Raw genomic sequence first — 22,973 nt, forward strand, 5'->3', positions numbered from 1 at the left:
ACCCTCTCAGTCATGCAGCAGAGGAAAGATAATTTGCACTCCAACTGGGAGTGAGTTTCCCGAAGCTGACATTTCTCACTACAGTCACCTGGGTAAAAGCTGCGACAGGTAGATGCGTTGCCACCACCTTCCTTTTAGGGCAGTAAAGGACCTGACAACATCAGCGTGTTTTGAGAAAATTTGTAGCTCAGGTTGAGGTTCTGGATGTAGGTTTGCTCGCTGAACTGGAAAGTTCATTTTCAGTCACTTCATCACCGTATTAGGTAACATCATCAGTGAGCCTCTGGATGAAGTCATTTGGTGATTCTCCTCGGCTTTGCATAGTTCCTCTGTGCTGCCTTGTGTGGTGGCTCATTGAAATAATATTTTAATGCTGTTTTGGGTGTTGGGATGATTGCTTCTGTAGTTCAGTATTTGATCATTATGTGGTATTTTCCTGTCGACGCTGGTTTGAAGTTCCCCATGACTTCATCCGCAGGCTCACTGAGAATGTAACCCAGTGTGGTGACAAAACGTTGGAAAATGAACCTTCAAGCTCAGCGAGTAAACCTACATCTAGGATCTGACCACATGTGGGAGGGGAACACCACTCTGTAGTCTAACTGGAAGAGGCTGTTGTCTTAAATAAGGTGATGTTTATTTCCCAATCACAATCAAGTCCCTGTTACAACGGTAAGATAAATATTGTCACTACTGAGTAAGACTATGAGGGAGATCTTGAGGGTAGGTTTGGCTCCTTCATGATCCAGTGCTGTTCCCCATCAAACTCTACATGACGTCTTCATATTGGGTGGAGCGTTATCCACTCCTCAGTAACAAGCCTTTCAGAAACGAACACCTTATACAAACATTATACAGAAAGGGGCAGTGTTTCAATCACCAATTTATCACAGCTTGCAAAATATCAACCAAGAAAAAATGTATTAAAGCCTTAATATTTATGTCCTATAGATAAACGTGTTCAAAATTGTAATGAGTCTGGGCTAAAGTAGAAGAGAAAAAACTGCTTCTACTGACCAAAGGATCAAAAACCAAATGACATCGATTTAGGCAATTTCCAAAATAAACAATAACAATGAAGAAAAGCTTCTTTTTCACAATGTGTGGCTAAGATCTGATATGTGCTCATGTGTATGTTGGAAGCAGATTCAATCATGGTTTTCAAAAGAGAATTGAGCAATTATCTAAAAAGAAAAGATTTTCAAGGCCTGGAAACAAATCTGGGGTGTAGATGAGATGAATTTTTCTTGTAGGCAGCTTGCAGGAAAAGATGGAATAAACAGTTTCCCGCTGCAAAATCTCCTTTACTTCTCCTCTATTCTTTTGTGATTCTATTTTACAAAAGCACTGTAAAAGCTCTGTCACGTGATTCGCTTTGCAGAAGTTGTCAATGACAAACTTTGAAATCAAGATAAGTTGGTGCTGTCCCTTAAATTCAACTAAATGGCAGAGATGTCCAGGGTTCTTTCTGCACGTGGAGTTTCACTTGGTTTGAAGGGGGGCTTTCACCTCAGTCAGAGGCAAGTACTTGAGACTTATTTTAAAATATGCAATTAATTATTCTGCAATTATTGATTTAAAGAGGATTGGAAAGAATAGAAGCTTACATCTTCAAATACAATAACTAAGGATGCAGACAATTGTTTATTCTGCTGTGGTCTTTATTCTGGATCTGATCAACTAGACTTTCCTCAAAACTCCTTCCTCACATTGAAAATTGTAGAGTTCGATTCAATGCAGATGACAATTTTTAGGAAATGCATTCAACTCACAGCACATAATAGTTGGAAGTTTACTGTAATTGAGAAAGGAACAGTTCTTGCCTTGTAAATTTTCATGAATTTTAGCCTTGTGAGTTGCTCTAACAGAGGGGATTTGAAGTATTCTTGAATAGGATAAGTAACTGAGTGTCTCCTTAAACAATCAAAGTGGTGGAGTATGAAACGAACATTACAGCATTCCTGCTCCTCGGATGCTGCCTGACCTGCTGTGCTTTTCCATCACCACACTCACGACTCTAATCTCCAGCATCTGCAGTACTCACTTTCACCTAGTTGATTACAGCATCTGAGCCAGGAAGTGGAAGTTAGAATAAATAATTCAATATCAAGAATGTACCATAATATAAACAGAGGGGACAAAAAGATAAATTTCAAGTAGAAAATTAAAAAGACAAAAAGAAAACACTTTGAAATAATCTTTTTACAAAAGTATCCAACAATAATTAAGCTGAAGGAATGAACCGCCACAATATTATGTTGAGTTATTTTTTGACCTGATCAAGCAAGTGAGGAATTAAGTTATTGTCTGTTTTATTGGGGTTATTAGTAAAACACTTCACTGTAAAGAAGAATAGCCAAAGGACTCAAGTTAAAAGTAAAGGCATAGATTTATGGCTCTTTATGATGGCCCAAGGATAACAAATGTAAAATCTTTGAAGTAAAAATAACTTCTGCATTTTGGGACACGGCAATGTTTTAAAATGTTTTGTCTTATAACAGGTCTGGATGTGTACATTATTGGAATAAGTTCAGTAAAGAGGTTTGTACACTTATTTTGACCTAAGTGCAAAGGCACTTAGTAATCTCAGTTTTAACAGACTCCAGTAAGGGGATAAGATTTGGTTCTTGTTAATGTAGCTCTCATTTCTTATGCAGAACAAAATAAGCCAGTATGATCTTTTGAAAGTGACTTTAGTTTACTTGTTTCAGTCATCAACTGTTATTGTGGACGCACACGTGGCTCTTTAAACTGAAAGTCATTAATAACTATGGAATTTTCCATAATACTTAGATACATCAGTCATAACACTGGAAATGGTATTAATCACCAGAATGTACCCAACATAAAAACATATGAATTATGGTCATTTGGCTCCTTGATTCCACACTGCAATTCAGTAAGATCACAGCTGATTAGATTTCTTCATATTCCTGCCTATCCTGTTAAGCTTTAACCCTCTTGTTTGTCAAGAATCTAGGTCATAGAGTCATAGAGTCGGACAGCATGGAAACACACCTTTCGGTCCAACCAGTCCATGTCGACCAGAATCCCAAACTAAACTATTCCCAGCTGCCTGCACTTGGCCCATAACCCTCTAATCGTTTCTTATTCATGCACTTATCAAAATGTCTTTTAAATGTTGTAACTGTACTCACATTCACCACTTCCTCTGGAAATTCATTGTGCACACAAACCACTCTCCATGTTAAAAAAGTTGTCCTTCCATGTCTTTTTTAAATCTCTCTCCTCTCACATTAAAGATACTCCTCCTAGTCTTGAAATCCCCCACCCCAGGGAAAAGACACATGCCTACCACCTTATCTATATCCCTCATGATTTAAAAACCTCTATAAGGCCACCCCTCAACCTCCGAGGCTCCAGTGTCCCAGCGTATCCAACCTCTCCTTATAACTCAACTATTCCATTCCCCAGCAACATCGTGATAAATCATTTCTGAACCCTTCCTGCTTGATAATATCCTTCCTATGACAGGGCAACCAGTTACCTCTACTTTAAAAACATTCAAAACCTCTGCATCCACCACTTTTTGAGAGACACAGTTCCAAAGTTTCACAACTCCATGTGAGAGAAAACAGCTCCTCTCAATCAGGCATAAATTGCTCTCTTGATGTCCTATAATCTTAATAGAGATCTATAAAGGTAGTAAGCTAAGACAGACAGCTTCCAATGAAAGGGATGATCCCAAAAATAACTGACATCCCAGGAATGAAATGGAACAAAGAACTGAAGATGCTGAAGATCTGAAACAAAAAGGAAATTGCTGGAGAAACTCAGCAGCTTCTGTGGGAAGAAAGCAGAGTTAACGTTTCAAGTCCAGTGACTCTCAGGAAAAGAGTCAGGAGATAATAGGAAGTAATATCAGTAAGGTGACCATCACTTTTAGAGGAACCAATTAGAAATTTGATACATGCTACCTGGACAGTCTAAGATGAAAAAAATCCGAAAGAACTGCAGATGCTGGAAATCAGAAACAACAACAGAAATTGATGGAAAAGCTTAGTAGGTCTGGCAACATCTGTGGAGAGAAATCAGAGTTAACATCTTGAGTCACTGGACCTCAAATGTTAAATCTAAAATTAATCATGTATTCTTCATACAGTGCTTAGCCAACAACATTTCAGGATGCCTCTGGTTATGTCCAGGTGGCAGTGGTAGCAAAAGCTAATAAGCTGTAACTTTTAGCAGTCTGTCAAACAATGGGAAGGTTGAGGACAGAAGAGAAGATGTCAGTTAATGAAAGAGAACAAGACACTAGTGTCCAGCCAGCCAGAAACCACAAGCTGAAGTCCTGAAGGAGATTGACTGAAAATTATCACCTTTACAGATTTGTTACGAAAACTTAATAACTTCAATATATTCTGTAATGCATATGAAAACATACTTTCATCAGGAATGGTTATTTCATTAATCAAGACTAATAGACATTCTAGATAGGTTCTCACAAATTCAGTCTATAATTGTAAGTGAGCTAAGTCTTACAATTAAAGTGAACACCAAATCTGATACACTTGTAAAAAAACATGTTTTACAGCCATAGAGTTTGATCAGGGTAAGTTAAGACTTAGGACAAGGCCTACCATGTGTACCTACCATGCAAACACAGAAGCTTCCCATGTGTTTGAGTGGTGAGTCAATTGGGGATAACAACATCCAGATCTTTTGTGTTTCAATACACATCTGCCCTCACTTGAATCTATTGTAAAATTTATGCTTTGATAACTACCAACCATTTATTATTTTAGCAGGATAATCTGGGATATCAGTTTTGCTGAATACATGGTTTCATTCATTTAAAACTCCTCACGACTGTGAATCCATTTAACATATGCTAACGAGAAACATTGCTTTTGTTAAAATCTCAGACAAAACAATTTGATGTGAATGTGTTAACCTATTCATTACTAATCCGACCTCATCACCTCTGGTGTGAGATCAAGAACTTGTGTCTGTACAATGCCTTTAATTTAAATAAGTTCATAGAGAAATAAAGTAAAAGTCAGTTATAAAAGTAGGGAGGTTTAATTTGGTACACACTCATTGTCTAAACTTGAGCTGACTAGTTTGCTGAAATATGTTAAGAGAGTAATAATGTTAAATTAAGATGCAGAATAAATTTTATGTAAATGAATTAACCCGTGATAAAAACTGTAAGTGCAAGAAACAATCTTTAGGTTATGCAGCAAAAGTGAAGAGTGAAAAGCAGTTAACCTTCCTTTCCAGTTAGGTCCAATAGCAACAATCACAACATCTTCTCAGGAAGCTGTAGGTTCAAGTCCTACCCCAGAGATTTGAGTATGTCAATCTGTTCTGACAACATACTGCAGTACCTGGGGGAGTGCATGCAATTGAAGATACCATTTTAAATCAAAGCATGGTCTATTCTTTCCGGTGGGTATTAAAGGTCCTATGGCAGTACTTTGAAATGAGGCAAGAGAGTTATTTCATGGTACACAGCCCAATATTTATCCCTCAGTCAATGTCACAAAAGAAACAAGACTATCTGGTCATTATCACATTGCTGATTCTGGGTGTTTGCTGTGCACAAATTAGTTGATACATTTCATACATGTAGCTTGGACTACATTTTGAAAATACTTGATTGACTGCACAACTTTTAGGGATGACTAGGATTTGTGAACGTGCGCTACACAAATGCAAGTCTGTCTTTCTCATTAGATGCTGAAAGCTACCAACACTTCTTTAAATTTAAGATTTGCAGCATTTTGCTCTTGTGGCCAGAGCATAATCACAAGAAATGAAATATTTAAAGTCAAAGTAAAAAAGATCACCGAGAAAGGAAGTAATTTCTATACATTTTATTTGACAATAAAATAAACCTTAAGGCAATAACAATGTTGTATATTAAATTTGACATGTTTTGGAATTTTTTGTACATTCTTGCCTTGGCATAATTTAAATCAAGTGAATATTCAGTCAATGATTTATCGATATAGACAGCGATTTCCTTGTGTAACGAACATCATCCATTTTTGTACCAGACTAACCTGCCTGCACAGTCAACACAAAGATTGCCTATGTGGAGCATACCATACATGCATTCATTTTCTGGAGATCCGATATTTGGCTGAAATGACAGCCTTAGAAACAGTTACCAATATATGGTATTGTTTAGGCAGCAATCTAACTTGTTTGAGTCAACTTAGCTGATGCACCAGTCTCTTAAACTGTACTATTATCCAATTATTTGTGAAAAAATATTTATAGTCAATAAATACAAATGAATGTCACAGTCTCTCACTCACCTGTCTATACACTGCGATTGTGCAATACAGTTTTGACTAGCTTCCTGAACTGTACTAACAACCAGTTTCCTGGTTCTAATAACCCTGCTAACCTTGCAGATCATCCAGGTAAAAAAAAGGTTGGTATGATGCAACAAGCATAGACCATAGAAAAATACAGCGCAGTACAGGCCCTTTGGCCCTCGATGTTGCGCCGATCCAAGCCCACCTAACCTACACTAGCCCACTATCCTCCATATTCTGGATTAGTGGTGCTGGAAGAGCACAGCAATTCAGGCAGCATCCGAGGACAGGCAAAATCGACGTTTCGGGCAAAAGCCCTTCATCAGGAATAAAGGCAGAGAGCCTGAAGCATGGAGAGATAAGCTAGAGGAGGGTGGGGGTGGGGAGAGAGTAGCATAGAGTACAATAGGTCAGTGGGGAAGGAGATGAAGGTGATAGGTCAGGGAAGAGAGGGTGGAGTGGATAGGTGGAAAAGGAGCTGGGCAGGTCGGACAAGTCCGGACAAGTCGAGTTGCTGGAGGTTAGAAACTAGGATGAGGTGGGGGAAGGGGAAATGAGGAAACTGTTGAAATCCACATTGATGCCCTGGGGTTGAAGTGTTCCGAGGCGGAAGATAAGGCGTTCTTCCTCCAGGCGTCTGGTGGTGAGGGAGCGGCGGTGGAGAAGGCCCAGCACCTCCATATCCTCGGCAGAGTGGGAGGGGGAGTTGAAATGTTGAGCCACGGGGCGATTTGGTTGATTGATGCGGCTGTCTCTGAGATGTTCCCTAAAGTGCTCTGCTAGGAGGCGCCCAGTCTCCCCAATGTAGAGGAGACCGCATCGGGAGCAACGGATACAATAGATGATATTAGTGGATGTGCAGGTAAAACTTTGATGGATGTGGAAGGCTCCTTTAGGGCCTTGGATGGAGGTGAGGGTCACACTATAAGATGTATCTTTTTCATGGGTTTTAACAGTGAGACTGACAGTATAATACTGGAATTTCTCATCTATTCAGCCTTTTATAATCGATTGCTGGGGGCACCTCAACTGTGCAACTTCTGAAATATAGAATGACTGGCAGCTCCGTCTGGATTCCTGCTGTCAGCTGTGTATGTGCTGATTCAGTGTAATCGCTCCATATGCCTATCCAATGCCCGTTTAAATGCCCATAAAGAGGGAGAGTCCACCACTGCTACTGGCAGGGCATTCCATGAACTCACGACTCACTGAGTAAAGAATCTACCCCTAACATCTGTCCTATACCTACCACCCCTTAATTTAAAGCTATGCCCCCTCGTAATAGCTGACTCCATATGTGGAAAAAGGTTCTCATGGTCAACCCTATCGAAACCCCTAATCATCTTGTATACCTCTATCAAGTCACCCCTAAACCTTCTTTTCACCAATGAAAACAGCCCCAAGTGCCTCAGCCTTTCCTCATACGATCTTCCTACCATACCAGGAAACATCCTGGTAAACCTCCTCTGCACCCGTTCCAGTGCCTCCACATCCTTCCTATAGTATGGCGACCAAAACTGCACACAATACTCCAGATGCGTCCGCACCAGAGTCTTATACAACTGCAATATGACCTCAGGGCTCCGGAACTCAATTCCTCTACCAATAAAAACCAGTACGCCATATGCCTTCATTACCACACTATATACCTGGGTGGCAACTTTCAGAGATCTGTGTACATGGACACCAAGATCCCTCTGCTCATCCACACTATCAAGTATCCGACCATTAGCCCAGTACCCCACCTTTTTGTTACTCTTAAAGCAGAAGGAGCATTTACAGGTAATCAATTAATTTGAATTAAAATGTTAAAAGAATCAGTGGAAGAGATTTTTAGACAACAATCTGCCCACATAGAGAATAATACATCTCCTTTTACTTACTGAATTTCCTTTCCTCAAGTAATGGAGATGAAACCAATCTGCATGGTGGCTATTCAGGGCCAAGAGTGTGATGCTGGAAAAGCACAGCCAGTCTGGCAGCATCTGAGGAGCAGGAAAATCGTTTCAGGCAAAAGCCCTTCATCAGGAATGAGGCTGGGAGCCTCAGGGGTGGAGAGATAAATGGAAGAGGGGTGGGGCTTGGGGGGTAGGTAGTTTAGAGTGCAATAGGTGAATGGAGGTGGGAGTAATGGTGATAGGTCGGAGGGGAGGGTGGAGTGGATAGGTGGGAAGGACACAGCCTTAGAATTAGAGGGGGTAAATTCAGAACAGAAATGTGGAGACATTTCTTCAGCCAGAGAGTGGTGGGCCTGTGGAATTCATTGCTACAGAGTGCAGTGGAGGCTGGGACGCTAAATGTCTTCAAGGCAGAAATTGATAAATTCTTGATGTCACAAGGCTATGGGGAGAATGCGGGTAAGTGGAGTTGAAATGCCCATCAGCCATGATTGAATGGCGGAGTGGACTCAATGGGCCGAATGGCCTTACTTCCGCTCCTATGTCTTATGGTCTTATGGTCTAAGATGGACAGATGGGTCAGGTCATGAGGATGGTGCAGAGCTGGGAGGTTGGAATTGGGGTAAGGTGGGGGGGAGGGGAAATGAGAAAACTGGTGAAGTCCACATTGATGCTATGGGGTTGGAGGTCCCAAGGCGGAAGATGAGGCATCCTTCCTCCAAGCGCCTGGTGATAGAGGAAGCCCAGGACCTGAATGTCTTGGCGGAATGGGAGGGGGAGTTAAAGTGTTTGGTCATGGGGCGGTGAGATTGATTGGTGCCGGTGTCCCGGAGATGTTCTCTGAAGCGCTCTGCGAGTAGGCATCCTGTCTCTCCAATGTAGAGGAGACCACATTGGGAAGAACGAATACAATAAATGACATGTGTGGAAGTGTAGGTGAAACTTTGAGGGGTGTGGAAGGCTCCTTTGGGGCCTTGGATGGATGTGAGGTGGGAGGTGTGGGTGCAGGTTTTGCAATTCTTGTGGTGGCAGGGGAAGGTGTTGGGAGGGGTGGGTGGGTTGTCAGGGGGTGTGGACCTCACCAAGCAGTCAGAGACGGAACAGTCTTTACGGAAAGTGGATGGGGGTGGGGAAGGAAATATATCCCTGGTGGTGGGATCCATTTGTAGGTAGCGGAAATGGCGGAGGATGATGCGATGTATACAGAGATTGGTGGGGTGGAAGGTGAGGACCAGGGGGGGTTCTGTCCTAGTTATGGTTGGAGGGGTGGGGTTTGAGGGCGGAGGTGCGGGATGTGGATGAGATACGTTGGAGGGCATCATCAACCGTGTGGGAGGGGAAATTGCTGTCTTTAAAGAAAGGGGCCATCTGGTGTGTTCTGTGGTGGAACTAGCCCTCCTGAGAATGGATGCGGCAGAGGCGGAGGAATTGGGAATAAGGGATAATATTTTTACAGGAGGTAGGGTGGGAGGAGGTGTAATCCAGGTAGCTGTGAGAGTCGGTGGGTTTGTAGAAAATGTCAGTGTTGAGTTGGTCATTGTTGACGGAAATGGAGAGGTCCATATAGGGTAGAGAGGTGTCAGAGGTGGCCCAGGTGAATCTAAGGTCAGGGTGGAATGTGTTGGTGAAGTTGATGAAGTGCTCAACCTCCTTGTCGGAGCACGCAGGGGTGCCGATGCAGTCATCGATGTAGCGGAGGAAAAGGTGGGGAGTGGTGCCACGTAGCCAACAAAGAGACAGACATAACTGAGGCCCATGCAGGTGCCCATGGCTACCCCTCTCGTCTGGAGGAAGTGCTAACCACTAAGCTAACGTGCCTTAGAGTCATAGAGATGTACAGCACAGAAACAGACCCTTCAATCCAACTCGTCCATGCCAATCAGATATCCTAAACCTAATCTAGCCCCATTTGCCATACTTGGCCCATATCCCTCTAAACCCTTCTTATTCATATACCCAGCCAGATGCCTTTTAAATGCTGTAACTGTACCAGCCTCCACCACTTCTTCTGGCAGCTCATTCGACACATATACCACCCTCTGCGCGTAAAAGTTGCCCCTTAGGTCCCTTTTATATCTTTCTCCTCTCAACCTAAACCTGTGTCCTCTAGTTCTGGACACCCCATCCCAGGAAAAAGACCCTGTCTATTTATCTTATCCATGCCCCTCATGATTTTGTAAACCTCTATAAGATCACTCCTTAGCCTCTGATGCTCCAGGCAAAACAGCCCCAGCCTACTCCAACAATTATTCAAACTTTCATTTATAAATTTCATTTACATTTTCTCCTGGATCTGCTGGTAACTTTTATCTTCGATCAGTGACTATGCTACATTTATAGTGCTGTATTAAATAATAATTTCATGTTGTCCTGTTAGCTGTTTAGAGCTATGTGGATTGAAGGAGGGAGACACATCATCTACTTACCTCCCTATTGGGAAATTGAGAAGATTGGATCTGATGGTTGCTTGACACACTACTTGAATTTACTTTCCAATGACTTCAATCCTTTTGAAATTTGATTATATTTCTGGTAAAATTTAAATAAATTTAATTTGTTCACTTAAAATTGAGTTTATGCAGTTCAGTAATACCACATTTGCATCAGATGCTGGTAGTGCAAATATTTTCTTGAGTCATGGAATAGTTATTTATTACAGCTAAATGCATGAATGAACACATTGCACTTAAACATTTTTCATCTCATTGAGTTATATTGAAAACGAATTCAAAATGAATTGATCCGTATTTGTAAATGTATGCAGCCAAACACATACCTTTAACTCCTTTATTTGTCCCAGTACTAGCAGCATCCATTAACGTAGTGCAGGTAACTGCAATGGACAGTGTTGTATCAGCCTTTGTGCATTTCTTGTAAGGCTTTTAAATTGAAGACAAACTGAGACTGTAGTTCCCTTCACCAACAATTTTTTAAAATGCAAAAAAATTCTACAAGCCAAACTCCAGCCATGATTATTAGATTAGATTTCCAATAGCATGGAAACAGGCCCTTCGGCCAAACAAGTCCACACCAACCCTCCAAAGAGCAACCCACCCAGACCTATTCCCCCACATTTACCCCTGACTAACGTACCTAATACTACGGCAATTTAGCATGGCCAATTCATCTAACCTGCACATTTTTGGATTGTGGGAGGAAACCGGAGCACCTGGAGGAAACCCACGCAGACACGGGGAGAATGTGCAAACTCCATATAGACAGTCATCCGAGATGTGAATTGAACCCGGGTCCCTGGTGCTGTGAGGCAACAGTGCTAACTACTGTGCCACCATGTTCTTCAGAATCAATGTTTTAATTGTGTTTTGACTTCTGAATGGCATCCATAAATCCTAAAATTAGTGCATGTTTGAGTGCCATTATTTATTGTGCTTTTTCATAGTTGGCAATTGTGATTTATGGATAAAAGCGTAACTAAAGTTGTTCTTCTGGAATTCAAAGCAGCTGTTGTACAAACAGGGCAGAAATTCTGTGGTATAGCTGTGAGATTACTTTTGAGATATAAAGTCTGGTTCCTTAATGCAGGCTCTGTTGTGAAGATTCCAAATACTAACAACCCATATCTTTATTAAAAAGTTATATATGCATATTTAACTTTCACTTATGGCAACTCCTTTTCTCTGCAATCTGTGTTCCCTCAATAATAACCTATTCACCTATGATAGCACAGTGCGAAGTAGCGTAAAGTTCAGAAAACTGCATTACCAAGAACCTGAAAGGGATTTTACACTCCTGTTGTCCAGACAGGAAGATCTCGCGTTGGCACCATTTCAATTACAAGTTCCTGTCAATGGCCTGAGTGAGTTGAGAATTAAGTGTTGTCCAGTTTAAATGTACCCTGGCATGGGTCCAGTTTTAAGAGCTTGAATCTCAAGGTGCTGAATGGCTTCTGTATCTGCCAAGTTATCTCATGTGCTGTAAGGAAATGAATGCAAATCAACTTCTGAATTATGGAAAAGCCATTGAGCTATTATACTAGTTACGAAATTGAGTTGCAGACTTCACAGACTCTTAGAAAAATAAATCTTTGTGTGAAGCCACAGTTGAAGGCATAACCAACACAACAGGACATTACAAAAAATATAGTCCCCACACAAGGAATTTCCACTTTGATCCAGTCCCAGTGCTCAGCAGCACTTTTTGTTCGTCGATGTTCTGTTGCCTCCTAAGGAGATGGAGTTCGTCAAATAACAATCTTTCCATTCAGAATCCTTAGGAGGAGAAAAGGGAAAACAAGAAGGCATGATTTATAGATTCAATTGTAAAAGGCTTGCCAAAAAGCTCCATGTTAGTGGATCATGAAGGGTTACCACCAGCTGAATATATTACAACAAAAGGGGAAAAAAGAAATCAGATGAATTAATAAGAAAAGACTCCCTCAGCCAATCAAACCCAACTCTATTTCTTTTTCTCTCTAGACTAAGGGGATTCCAAATCTCCTGGTAATTCTTTTTTTCCTCTTTACCTCCACACTACCACCTAACTGCAGAAGTGCTTATATTTTCCCTAGCACCCATGTTGTGTGTGTGCAGGACACAGTGAAGAACAAGAGGTGTTTAAGTCTTTATTCATTTTCCACCACCAGGAAGAAAGGAAGCACCCGAGGGGCCAATGACAAGTAATGCCCTTTACATCAAAGGGCAATGCTGTGTGATCAAAAAGGTGAAGGGGAGGGAAGGGATTAAATCAAAATAGAGTTGGAGGGGAAAATAAAGCAGTCCACTCCCTGCTGTGCCCACCTCTCCCTGAACAGCTCAAGTGAGTTGGTAAACATCGCATGCTTTTTCTCCAGGGACACCCGGGCTCAGATGTAGCTGTGGAAGAGGGGCAGACATTCGGATCGAACCCAGTTCTATCCCAAAGGTTTAGGAATAACCTGCTGAATCACTGATTGCACTTAATAATGCTAACCTCTAGTCTTTTAAAGCGTGTCAGTTTAATAGGTTTGTTACAACATGTAGGAAGACATAGCTTTTCTGAGAAGTCTCAGGAAATTGGGAGAACAGCTGAAACCATGGGCTAGTTACAATATGTGCTATTATCTTGTGGTGGGAGGTTTGAATGGAAGTGTCTTTTCATGGACTCGCACTTTCCCTTTACGGGGAATTTCTGAAATTGTGTAATGATGGAACACTTTTGAATGAAAATATCACAATCCAGGAAAAGAAGGTTAAGTTAATAAATCTGCTATAGTTACAGTTTCTAAACATAAGTACTCCCACATTGTGCATCACTCCCTAACCGCTGATTAATTCTGTAGCTCAGAAAACATTTCAGTCAAATGCTCTGTCTCACTGATAATCACTGTTAACTTAATAGCTAATGGGCTGAGACCATTCCAAAGAGTGCAAGGAATTTTGCTTCCTCTTGGTGCTACATCGTTTGCTTCCCTTTCTAAAGGTTCTTGGTGCTCCCTGCCCTGCTCCAAATAGATAACTTGTTTGCTTCAGCAGCAGCTTACGGCTTGGTATTCCAGAGGCTCGGTGCGGCCATCTCACAGCAGTACTGCCTTTCCCAAACCCAGGAGCCATGAATTTAATGAAGATGGGCTTTGTCGTGATTTTTAAAATCTATGCCTTTTGTTATTAAAATAGGTGCTAAGGTATGGTGACTTAACCGCTTTTCACTGCATTGTCTCTGTAAAAAATAAAAGTGATGATAAATTACTACGTGAAAGTGAGGACTACAGATGCTGGAGATCAGAGTCGAGAGTGTGGTGCTGGAAAAGCACAGCAGGTCAGGCAGCTTCCAAGGAGCAGGGGAATCGGTGTTTCAGGCATAAGCCCTTCATCAGGAATATGAAATCCTTCTCAGCCTCTCATCTCTGATGAACGGCTTATGTCCAAAGCATCGATTCTCCTGCTCCTTGGATGCTGCCTGACCTGCTGTGCTTTTCCAGCACCACACTCTCAACAATAAATGACTACTCTATTCTAAAGACAACAAAGCTGTTTTACCAAGTGGTGTATGTTCTGTATCCAGTGGTATTTGTATCTGACATAGCAATGCTTCCGTTATCTCCTACAAATGAAAATCTAGACACAGACAACATGGCATTGAAGAATCCAACAGAATATGGAACTCAAAAATTAATATGGAAATTTAAAGCACGAAAACAGACCCTTCGGGTCAACCCGTCCATGCCGACCAGATAGCCTAATCTAATCTAGTCCCATTTTCCAGCACTTGGCCCATATCCCTCTAAACCTTTCCTCCTCATATATCCATTGAGTTGCTTTTTAAATTTTGTTATTGTACCAGCCTCCACCACTTCCCCTGGCAGTTTATCCCATACATACACCACCCTCTGCATGAAAAGGATGTCCCTTAGATCCCTTTTGAATCCCTTTCACCTGTCAGCTTAAACCGATGCCCTCTAGTTTTGGACTCCACCATCCTGGGGAGAAGCTACTCACCCTATCCATGCCCCTCATGATTGTATAAACTTCTATAAGGTCAACCCTAAGCCTCCAGGACTCCAAAGAAAATAGCCCCAGCCTATTCAGCCTCTCCATATAATTCAAATCCTCCAACACTGGCAACATATTTGTACATCTTCTCTACCCTCTTTCAGGTTTCACAACATCCTTCCTAATTTCACTCCTGAATGGAGTGCTCTAGCTTTCAGATCATGGCCTTGGCCCTAGACTCACACAGAAATATGAATTAGCACCAGGAGTAGGCTATTCATTGCTTTGAGCCAGCTCTACCACTAAAAAGACCATGGCTGATCTGGTTTTGGCCTCAATGCAACATGTTGCTGTCTGTCTACTCCTCCACTTCCAAACCCCCCCTTCCCCCACCCCACCCCCCACCATCCCCCAAGAACCTTTGATCCTCTTGTTCATCAAGAAACTAACTACCTAAATAACTTCCTAAATATTTCCTAGATTAGGGAATAAATTGAACAAATTGTTGTTCCTTCAGCTGCCTTCAGAGGCAAGCAGATGTAAACTGTAACTGCTTTCTTCCAAGCAGCAAGATGGCAAGTTTGATCCATAGTTTACGTTGAGTTTGTGTTCAATGGATGCTACAGTTGTTCTCAACAGCTTTGGCTCAAGGGAGTGAAAACATTTGGATTCCGGTTTCACCTGATGATTTCATTACATGCAATTGCATCCTACTCCCACCCCCCCCCAACATATATATATATATATATATATATATAATATATACACACACACACACAAATGTGCATTAACCTCTCAATTCTGAGACCTTTGACAGGTTTAATTGTTAAGAAACTGATGTAATTTTTACCTGCAACAGAGCTTTTCTGGCAATGTTCTCAAAGGCATGGACCACATTAATATCCTCTTTTGCACTCACTTCAAAGTAAGGAATGTTGTGAGATGCACACCAAGTTTCTGCCTCATCACTTGTAACCTGCAAAAGTGAAAGGAGAGGATGACCATAATGCGAACACAACTGGAGAATCATAGTCGGTAAGGTTAGTCATTAGTCTGCTCAAAAGAATCTTTCACTTGGAAACTCAGAAGCTGGATTTAGTGCTTTACCTCGCCTGATTCTGGAGTTGTTCTTACACGTCCCAATCTGCCAATCGTGAGTGAACATTAGATTTCTATGTCATGTCACTAAAATCAAACTTCCATGAATTTTTGAGCTGCAGATCCACAGTCTCACAAAATTGGCCAGGCAATATATTGCATTCATGTTGCTCTTGTTCAGGATATGTAAGGGGGCACAAATGTCTCTGACAGCTGTTCCATAAAATGTTCCATCAACCTATCATTGTGTTTATGTGTCAGAAATTGTGTGATTGTGACAAGGGTGCCACATTATTCATCTAACTGGTTAGTTTACCAACAAAGAAGGAATTTAAAATATGAATTTCTGAACAGCCTTTCTCAAATTCGGCCCATGTTAGTGTTTTCATTACTTCTGAAGTGTAGGCACAAGTGGCGAGATTATAACAACCGGTTTGTTAATAGTTTGATAATTATATTAAGAAACACCAGTGAAGAGTATCATTTAATTAAGTATTTGGAGTACTTCCTATCAAGCTGTTGTGGTGCAGTAGTAGCGTCCCTACCTCTAAGCCAGGAGGCTGGAGTTCAAGTTCCACCTGCTCCAGAGGTGTGTCATAACACATCAAAGAACGGGTGGATTAGAAAATATATTTTGAAGCCTTTCTATAAAGAGAATGCTGGGTGGTCATATATGATGTTGCATTCTGTAGGTAAACCATCTACAGTAAAACTGAGGTATGCCAATATTGCAAGTGATCTGCCCACAAATTTGAGTTAATTAGAGCTGTGAAATAGCCAAAGAAAAAGCCAATTGTAACTACATAACTCAATTGCCTCCAAATATAATCTATATCATAAAAAAATCTAAATAGAGTAAAGTGGGAAATAAATACTTTCAAATTTTCACACCTTACAATAGCCTGACCTTATCAAGTAAAAAGCATTGAAAAATGTTGGGAATTAGCTTTGAGAAAAGGCAGGAATCATAGCATGCTGTTCGTAGCTGAGTGTGATAGTATCCGCCAAATCTTCAAAGCAATCAAAAGTGGTCTCAATGACGTTGCGCCACAGTGTGAAATCCCAAAGCCTCTCTATGGTCTTCGTGGCTTCAGATAGGAATGTAGGCAGACAGCAGCTGAGGATTCATCAATTCAACCTCCTCAGATGAAGATTGGACCATATCTGTGATTGCCTCATCTGTCTGTTCTATTATAGCTTTGATCTCATCCAAAACCTCCTCATTCTTGACATCCTCGTTGTTTGTACATTTTTTCACAGGCAGATTTTATAAATTATGCTTACGTTCTAAAGGCTGCCAAGGTACAACAGGGAGAAGCCACAATGGATTGAGCAAGGTCATGAGTTTTCCATGGCTGCCTATTGTGAGCTGAAGTCCAACAGAAGCTTTTCTCAATTACTTGGGTCATTTAATCAGTGACTAACTGAGTCATGAAGAGCCTAACATTGCAGGTTCCATCTGTGATATATGCTGAATTAGCTGACCTCTCAGAACACTGTAACTGGCCTCCACAGAAAATCAACAAGGACAGCCATTCCTGACTCTATCCTGCGCTCGTGGGTAGTGGGAATGTATTAGGCTAATTGATCTTGGATTACAACCAAAGAAACTGACAAAACGCAATGCCAAGCTCATACATCACTAACAGTCACAGGGCTGAGATATTAGAGTCCACAGAATGCAAGTAATATAATCGCTACAGTGAGGAAAAAGGTCTTTCAGCCCATTGAGTCTGCATGACCATCCGAAGAGCAGCCTGCTCAGATGCAGCCCCCACACTACCCTAAAACCCCGTATTTACTACAGCTAACCCACCTAGGCTGCACATCCCTGGACACTATGGATCAAATTGCCATGGCCAATCTACTTAACCTGCACATCTGTGAACAGAGGGAGGAAACCAAAGCAGCCGGTAAAATTCAAGCCAACACGAGGATAACGAGGCAAAGTCCACACAGTCATCCAAGTCTAGAGTCAAACCCAAGTCCTTGACACTGGTAGGACTTGAATCCGGGCCTCCAAACCTAGGGGTAGGGACACTATTTCTGTGCCACAAGAGGGCCCTAACAAGTGTTTTAATTTTTGTTTCAGTTAACCTATTTTTCTAATCAACCTATTCAGAGAAATTGTTACATACTGCTAGGACACAGGGTTAACCCTCCTGCTTAATTTAAACCAGCAACACAGAAAAAATTTATCCCGTGTAGTAATCTGTGAAAAGCCAAAAGGCCAAGAACTATTTAAAGCAAAAATTAACAACTTTATTTCTTGAAGTATAACAGAGAATAATGAACTAATAACAATTTACAAGTCCTTCCTCTAACCTACCTTTTACTTTCCCTTCTATAATAGAGTTATAGAGTCATAGATATGTACAGCAAGGAAACAGACCCTTCGGTCCAACCCGTTCATGCCGACCAGATATCCCAACCCAATCCAGTCCCACCTGCCAACACCCAGCCCATATCCCTCCAAACCCTTCCTATTCATATACCCATCCAAATGCCTCTTAAATGTTGCAATTGTACCAGCCTCCACCACTTCCTCTGGCAGCTCATTCCATACACGTACCACCCTCTGTGTGAAAAAGCTTGATATTCCAGGTACACCATTTAATCAAATCATTAGCCATAATCTTCTGCAATTACATTTAAATTCCAGAGAGGAGGAACCCGAACCACAAATTGCTGAGCCTTAGTGTCGCATGGTCCACCAAATATAAAAACTACATAAACTAAAACCACTACATTTAACAAACATACAAAATTAAAAATAAAAAACAATAAAAACCAGAAAACAAACCAACATATCAAGCACCAATAGCGCTGAGTAGGGGAACTCACCCTCTGCCCGGAGGGGGCAACTACCCGTCCCGAACTGCCCATAAATAGGCATCTAACCATCTCAACCACTTCACCTATTGATGTATATTTTGTTCCACAAATCTAGACGACACAATTTTCTGCACAATGATAGATGCTTTATTATTGGACAGCTGACGAGAGATTCAAAATGTCCCCAGAGTAGCCGTGTGTCTACTTGTGGTGACATTTCTCCATGAATCTCTGCCCTACATATACAGAGACAGTATATTTTAGAGGAATTAAACAAAAGGTTGATCAGTCACATGGGCGATTGTCATAACATAATTTAAAATCGGCAATTATGAATTTACAAACCCCAATGAATGTCAATGTCCTATGATAACGTGTGAATGGATTACAGGAACTGATTATCGTATTGTCCATGATGATGTGTTGATGGGAAGAGATTAAGGCAGAAGGGTTTTGCCTGTTCTCAATGGGGGATTCACACACCTATGCTACTATGGAAGGGAAGTAAGACAAATGGGAGTGGGAGGCAGTATAACAGGGTTGTGGACAAAGCTATCAGTCTTGCCTGGAAGGGGCAAATAACCTCTGACTGGGGCTACAGGGGGAATACACATGTGTGGCTCCATTAAGACCATAAGACCATAAGACATAGGAGTGGAAGTGAGGCCATTCGGCCCATCGAGTCCACTCCGCCATTCAATCATGGCTGATGCGCATTTCAGCTCCACTTACCAGCATTCTCCCCGTAGCCCTTAATTCCTCTAGACAACAAGAATCTATCAATCTCGGCCTTGAAGACATTTAGCGTCCCGGCTTCCACTGCACTCCGTGGCAATGAATTCCACAGGCCCACCACTCTCTGGCTGAAGAAATGTCTCCGCATTTCTGTTCTGAAATGACCCCCTCTAATTCTAAGGCTGTGTCCACGGGTCCTAGTCTCCTCGTTTAACTGAAACAATTTCCTAGCATCCACCTTTTCCAAGCCATGTATTATTTTGTACGTCTCTATTAAGTCTCCCCTTAATCTTCTAAACTCCAACGAATACAATCCCAGTATCCTCAGCCGTTCCTCATATGTTAGACCTGTCATTCCAGGGATCATCCGTGTGAATCTCCGCTGGACACGTTCCAGTGCCAGTATGTCCTTCCTGAGGTGTGGGGACCAAAACTGGACACAGTACTCCAAATGGGGCCTAACCAGAGCTTTATAAAGTCTTAGTAGTACATCTCTGCTTTTATATTCCAACCCTCTTGAGATAAGAGACAACATTGCATTCGCTTTCTTAATCACGGACTCAACCTGCATGTTTACCTTTAGAGAATCCTCGACTAGCACTCCCAGATCCCTTTTTGCTTTGACTTTATTAATTTTCTCACCATTTAGAAAGTAGTCTATGCTTTTATTCTTTTTGCCAAAGTGCAAGACCTCGCACTTGCTCACGTTAAATTCCATCAGCCATTTCCTGGACCACTCTCCCAACCTGTCGAGATCCTTCTGTAGCCTCCCCACTTCCTCAGTACTACCTGCCTGTCCACCTAACTTCGTATCATCGGCAAACTTCGCTAGAATGCCCCCGGTTCCCTCATCCAAATCATTAATATATAATGCGAACAGCTGTGGCCCCAGCACCGAACCCTGCGGGACACCGCTCATCACCGGCTGCCATTCTGAAAAAGAACCTTTTATCCCAACTCTCTGCCTTCTGTTAGACAGCCAATCCTCAATCCATCCCAGCAGCTCACCTCGAACACCATGGGCCCTCACCTTGCTCAGCAGCCTCCCGTGTGGCACCTTATCAAAGGCCTTTTGAAAGTCTAGATAGACCACATCCACTGGGTTTCTCTGGTCTAACCTACTTGTTACCTCTTCAAAAAATTCCAACAGGTTTGTCAGGCATGACCTCCCTTTACTAAATCCATGTTGACTTGTTCTAATCAGACTCTGCTCTTCCAAGAATTTAGAAACCTCATCCTTAATGATGGATTCTAGAATTTTACCAACAACCGAGGTTAAGCTGATTGGCCTATAATTTTCCATCTTTTGCCTTGATCCTTTCTTGAACAAGGGGTTTACAACAGCCATCTTCCAATCATCCGGGACCTTTCCTGACTCCAGTGACTCTTGAAAGATCTCAACCAATGCCTCTGCTATTTCCTCAGCCACCTCTCTCAGAACTCTAGGGTGTATCCCATCGGGGCCAGGAGATTTATCAATTTTAAGACTTTTTAACTTTTCTAGCACTATCTCTTTCGTAATGGCAACCATAATCAACTCAGCCCCGTGACACCCTTTAATTTTTGGGATATTACTCATGTCTTCCACTGTGAAGACTGACGCAAAGTACTTGTTAAGTTCTCCTGCTATTTCCTTATCTCCCATCACTAGGCTTCCTGCATCAGTTTGAAGTGGCCCAATGTCTACTTTTGCCTGTCGTTTGTTTCTTACGTACTGAAAGAAACTTTTACTATTATTTCTAATATTACTGGCTAGCCTACCTTCATATTTGATCCTCTCCTTTCTTATTACACTCTTTGTTATCCTCTGTTTGCTTTTGTATCCTTCCCAATCTTCTGATTTCCCACTGTTCTTAGCCACTTTATAGGATCTCTCTTTTTCTTTAATACATTTCCTGACTTCCTTTGTCAGCCAAGGTTGTCTAATCCCTCCCCGGTTAATCTTTCTTTTCTTGGGAATGAACCTCTGTACAGTGTCCTCAATTATACCTACAAACTCCTGCCATTTTTGCTCTACTGTCTTCCCGGTTAGCCTCTGCTTCCAGTCTATTTTAGTCAGTTCCTCTCTCATGCCCTCATAATTACCTTTATTCAACTGTAACACCATTACATCCGATTTTGCCTTCTCCCTTTCAAACTCCAGACTGAACTCTATCATATTATGGTCGCTACTTCCTAAGGGTTTCCTTACTTTAAGATCTTTTATAGAGTTTGGTTCATTGCAAAGCACTAGGTTCAGAATAGCCTGGGATAAGTACTTTGCGTCAGTCTTCACAGTGGAAGACATGAGTAATATCCCATTAGGGTCCATTTCTGAGATACAGTCAGCTTCCCCGCTACAGAGATGTAAGAGTTGATACTGCAGCAAGTCCTTCGGTAGTGCAATGTTTAATCCTTGAGTCCCCAGTGTGTCCTGAAAGAGAAGCAAAGCATGGAACTGACCCCTCTATGGCATTTTAACTTCTTCAAGACCCTATTCGTATTCAGTCCAGCTTCAATTACCTCTGCTTCCTTCGGGCCTGACTATATTTCAGTCCCAGCTGTGACCATGGCTCAGATCTGGGATTACAGACCACTTGCTAACAGCCCTTTTGTGTTGGGACCTCTTTCCCACATAGAGGCAGCAGTCTTGCCACCAGCCAATTAACGTTGTGCCCAGTGTAAAATGGACACCCGGACCAACCAACCCAACCACCCCGTAGCCCAACACTTTAACTCCCCCTCCCACTCCACCAAGGACATGCAGGTCCTTGGACTCCTCCATAGCCAGACCATGGCAACACGACGGTTGGAGGAAGAGCGCCTCATCTTCTGCCTGGGAACCCTCCAACCACAAGGGATGAATTCAGATTTCTCCAGTTTCCTCATTTCCCCTCCCCCCCACCTTGTCTCAGTCAAATCCCTTGAACTCAGCACCGCCTTCCTAACCTGCAATCTTTTTCCTGACCTCTCCGCCCCCACCCCCACTCCGGCCTATCACCCTCACCTTGACCTCCTTCCACCTATCGCATTTCCAACGCCCCTCCCCCAAGTCCCTCCTCCCTAACTTTTATCTTAGCCTGCTGGACACACTTTCCTCATTCCTGAAGGAGGGCTTATGCCCAAAACGTCGATTCTCCTGCTCCTTGGATGCTGCCTGACCTGCTGCGCTTTTCCAGCAACACATTTTCAGCTCTGATCTCCAGCATCAGCAGTCCTCACTTTCTCCTCAAATGTTAGCAAATGCCAATTCACTCTGCCTGTCATTTGGAACATCACAGAGAATGTTCCATTAAAAGTATATTCATTAAAAGTATAAATGTTGCAAAAAAACACAAAAACAAAACTTAAATTACTGGCCACAATTATAGGTCAGTCACTAATATATCCAGTTAAATATTCAGTAGGAAGTTGTTTAATATAAATCCACAGAATGTTAAGAATGTAGAACACATTCCCACAAGGGAATAAATACTGGCCTAGCAAGTGATGCCCACGAACTGTGAACAGTTTTTAGAAGAAAACTACAAGGTGAATAACAAAAATATATTCAAGAAGAAAGTGGATAGGTCTATGAGATAGTAAGGTGTAGAGGGATAACATATGGATAAAGTTAAAAATCACACAACACCAGGTTATAGTCCAACAGGTTTAATTGGAAGCACACTAACTTTCGGAGCAACGCTCCTTCATCAGGTGGACAATCACCT

General features: G+C 41.9%; 1 protein-coding gene across 3 annotated transcripts in view; it reads right to left on the bottom strand.

Moving 5' to 3' along the window:
* Positions 1 to 5,828: 5,828 nt before the first annotated feature.
* The window catches only part of LOC122562967 (ras-related protein Rab-7b-like), a 35,705-nt gene continuing 18,560 nt past the window's right edge, over positions 5,829 to 22,973 (bottom strand). For 2 of the 3 annotated variants that reach the window (XM_043716272.2, XM_043716271.2), the window contains exons 5-6: positions 15,467 to 15,592; positions 5,829 to 12,417 (exon numbers count right to left, since the gene is read on the bottom strand). In XM_043716272.2, the coding sequence (XP_043572207.1) occupies positions 12,334 to 12,417; positions 15,467 to 15,592 (210 nt within the window). In that variant the 3' untranslated portion in view covers positions 5,829 to 12,333. The remainder of the gene's footprint in view (positions 12,418 to 15,466; positions 15,593 to 22,973) is intronic. The other variant, XM_087973520.1, reaches the window with a different exon arrangement.

This window comes from Chiloscyllium plagiosum, unplaced genomic scaffold, assembly GCF_037043375.1.
Source record: "Chiloscyllium plagiosum isolate Xiang-an unplaced genomic scaffold, Cpla_swu_hap1 HiC_scaffold_26, whole genome shotgun sequence".
NCBI classification, from domain to species: Eukaryota; Metazoa; Chordata; class Chondrichthyes; order Orectolobiformes; family Hemiscylliidae; genus Chiloscyllium; species Chiloscyllium plagiosum.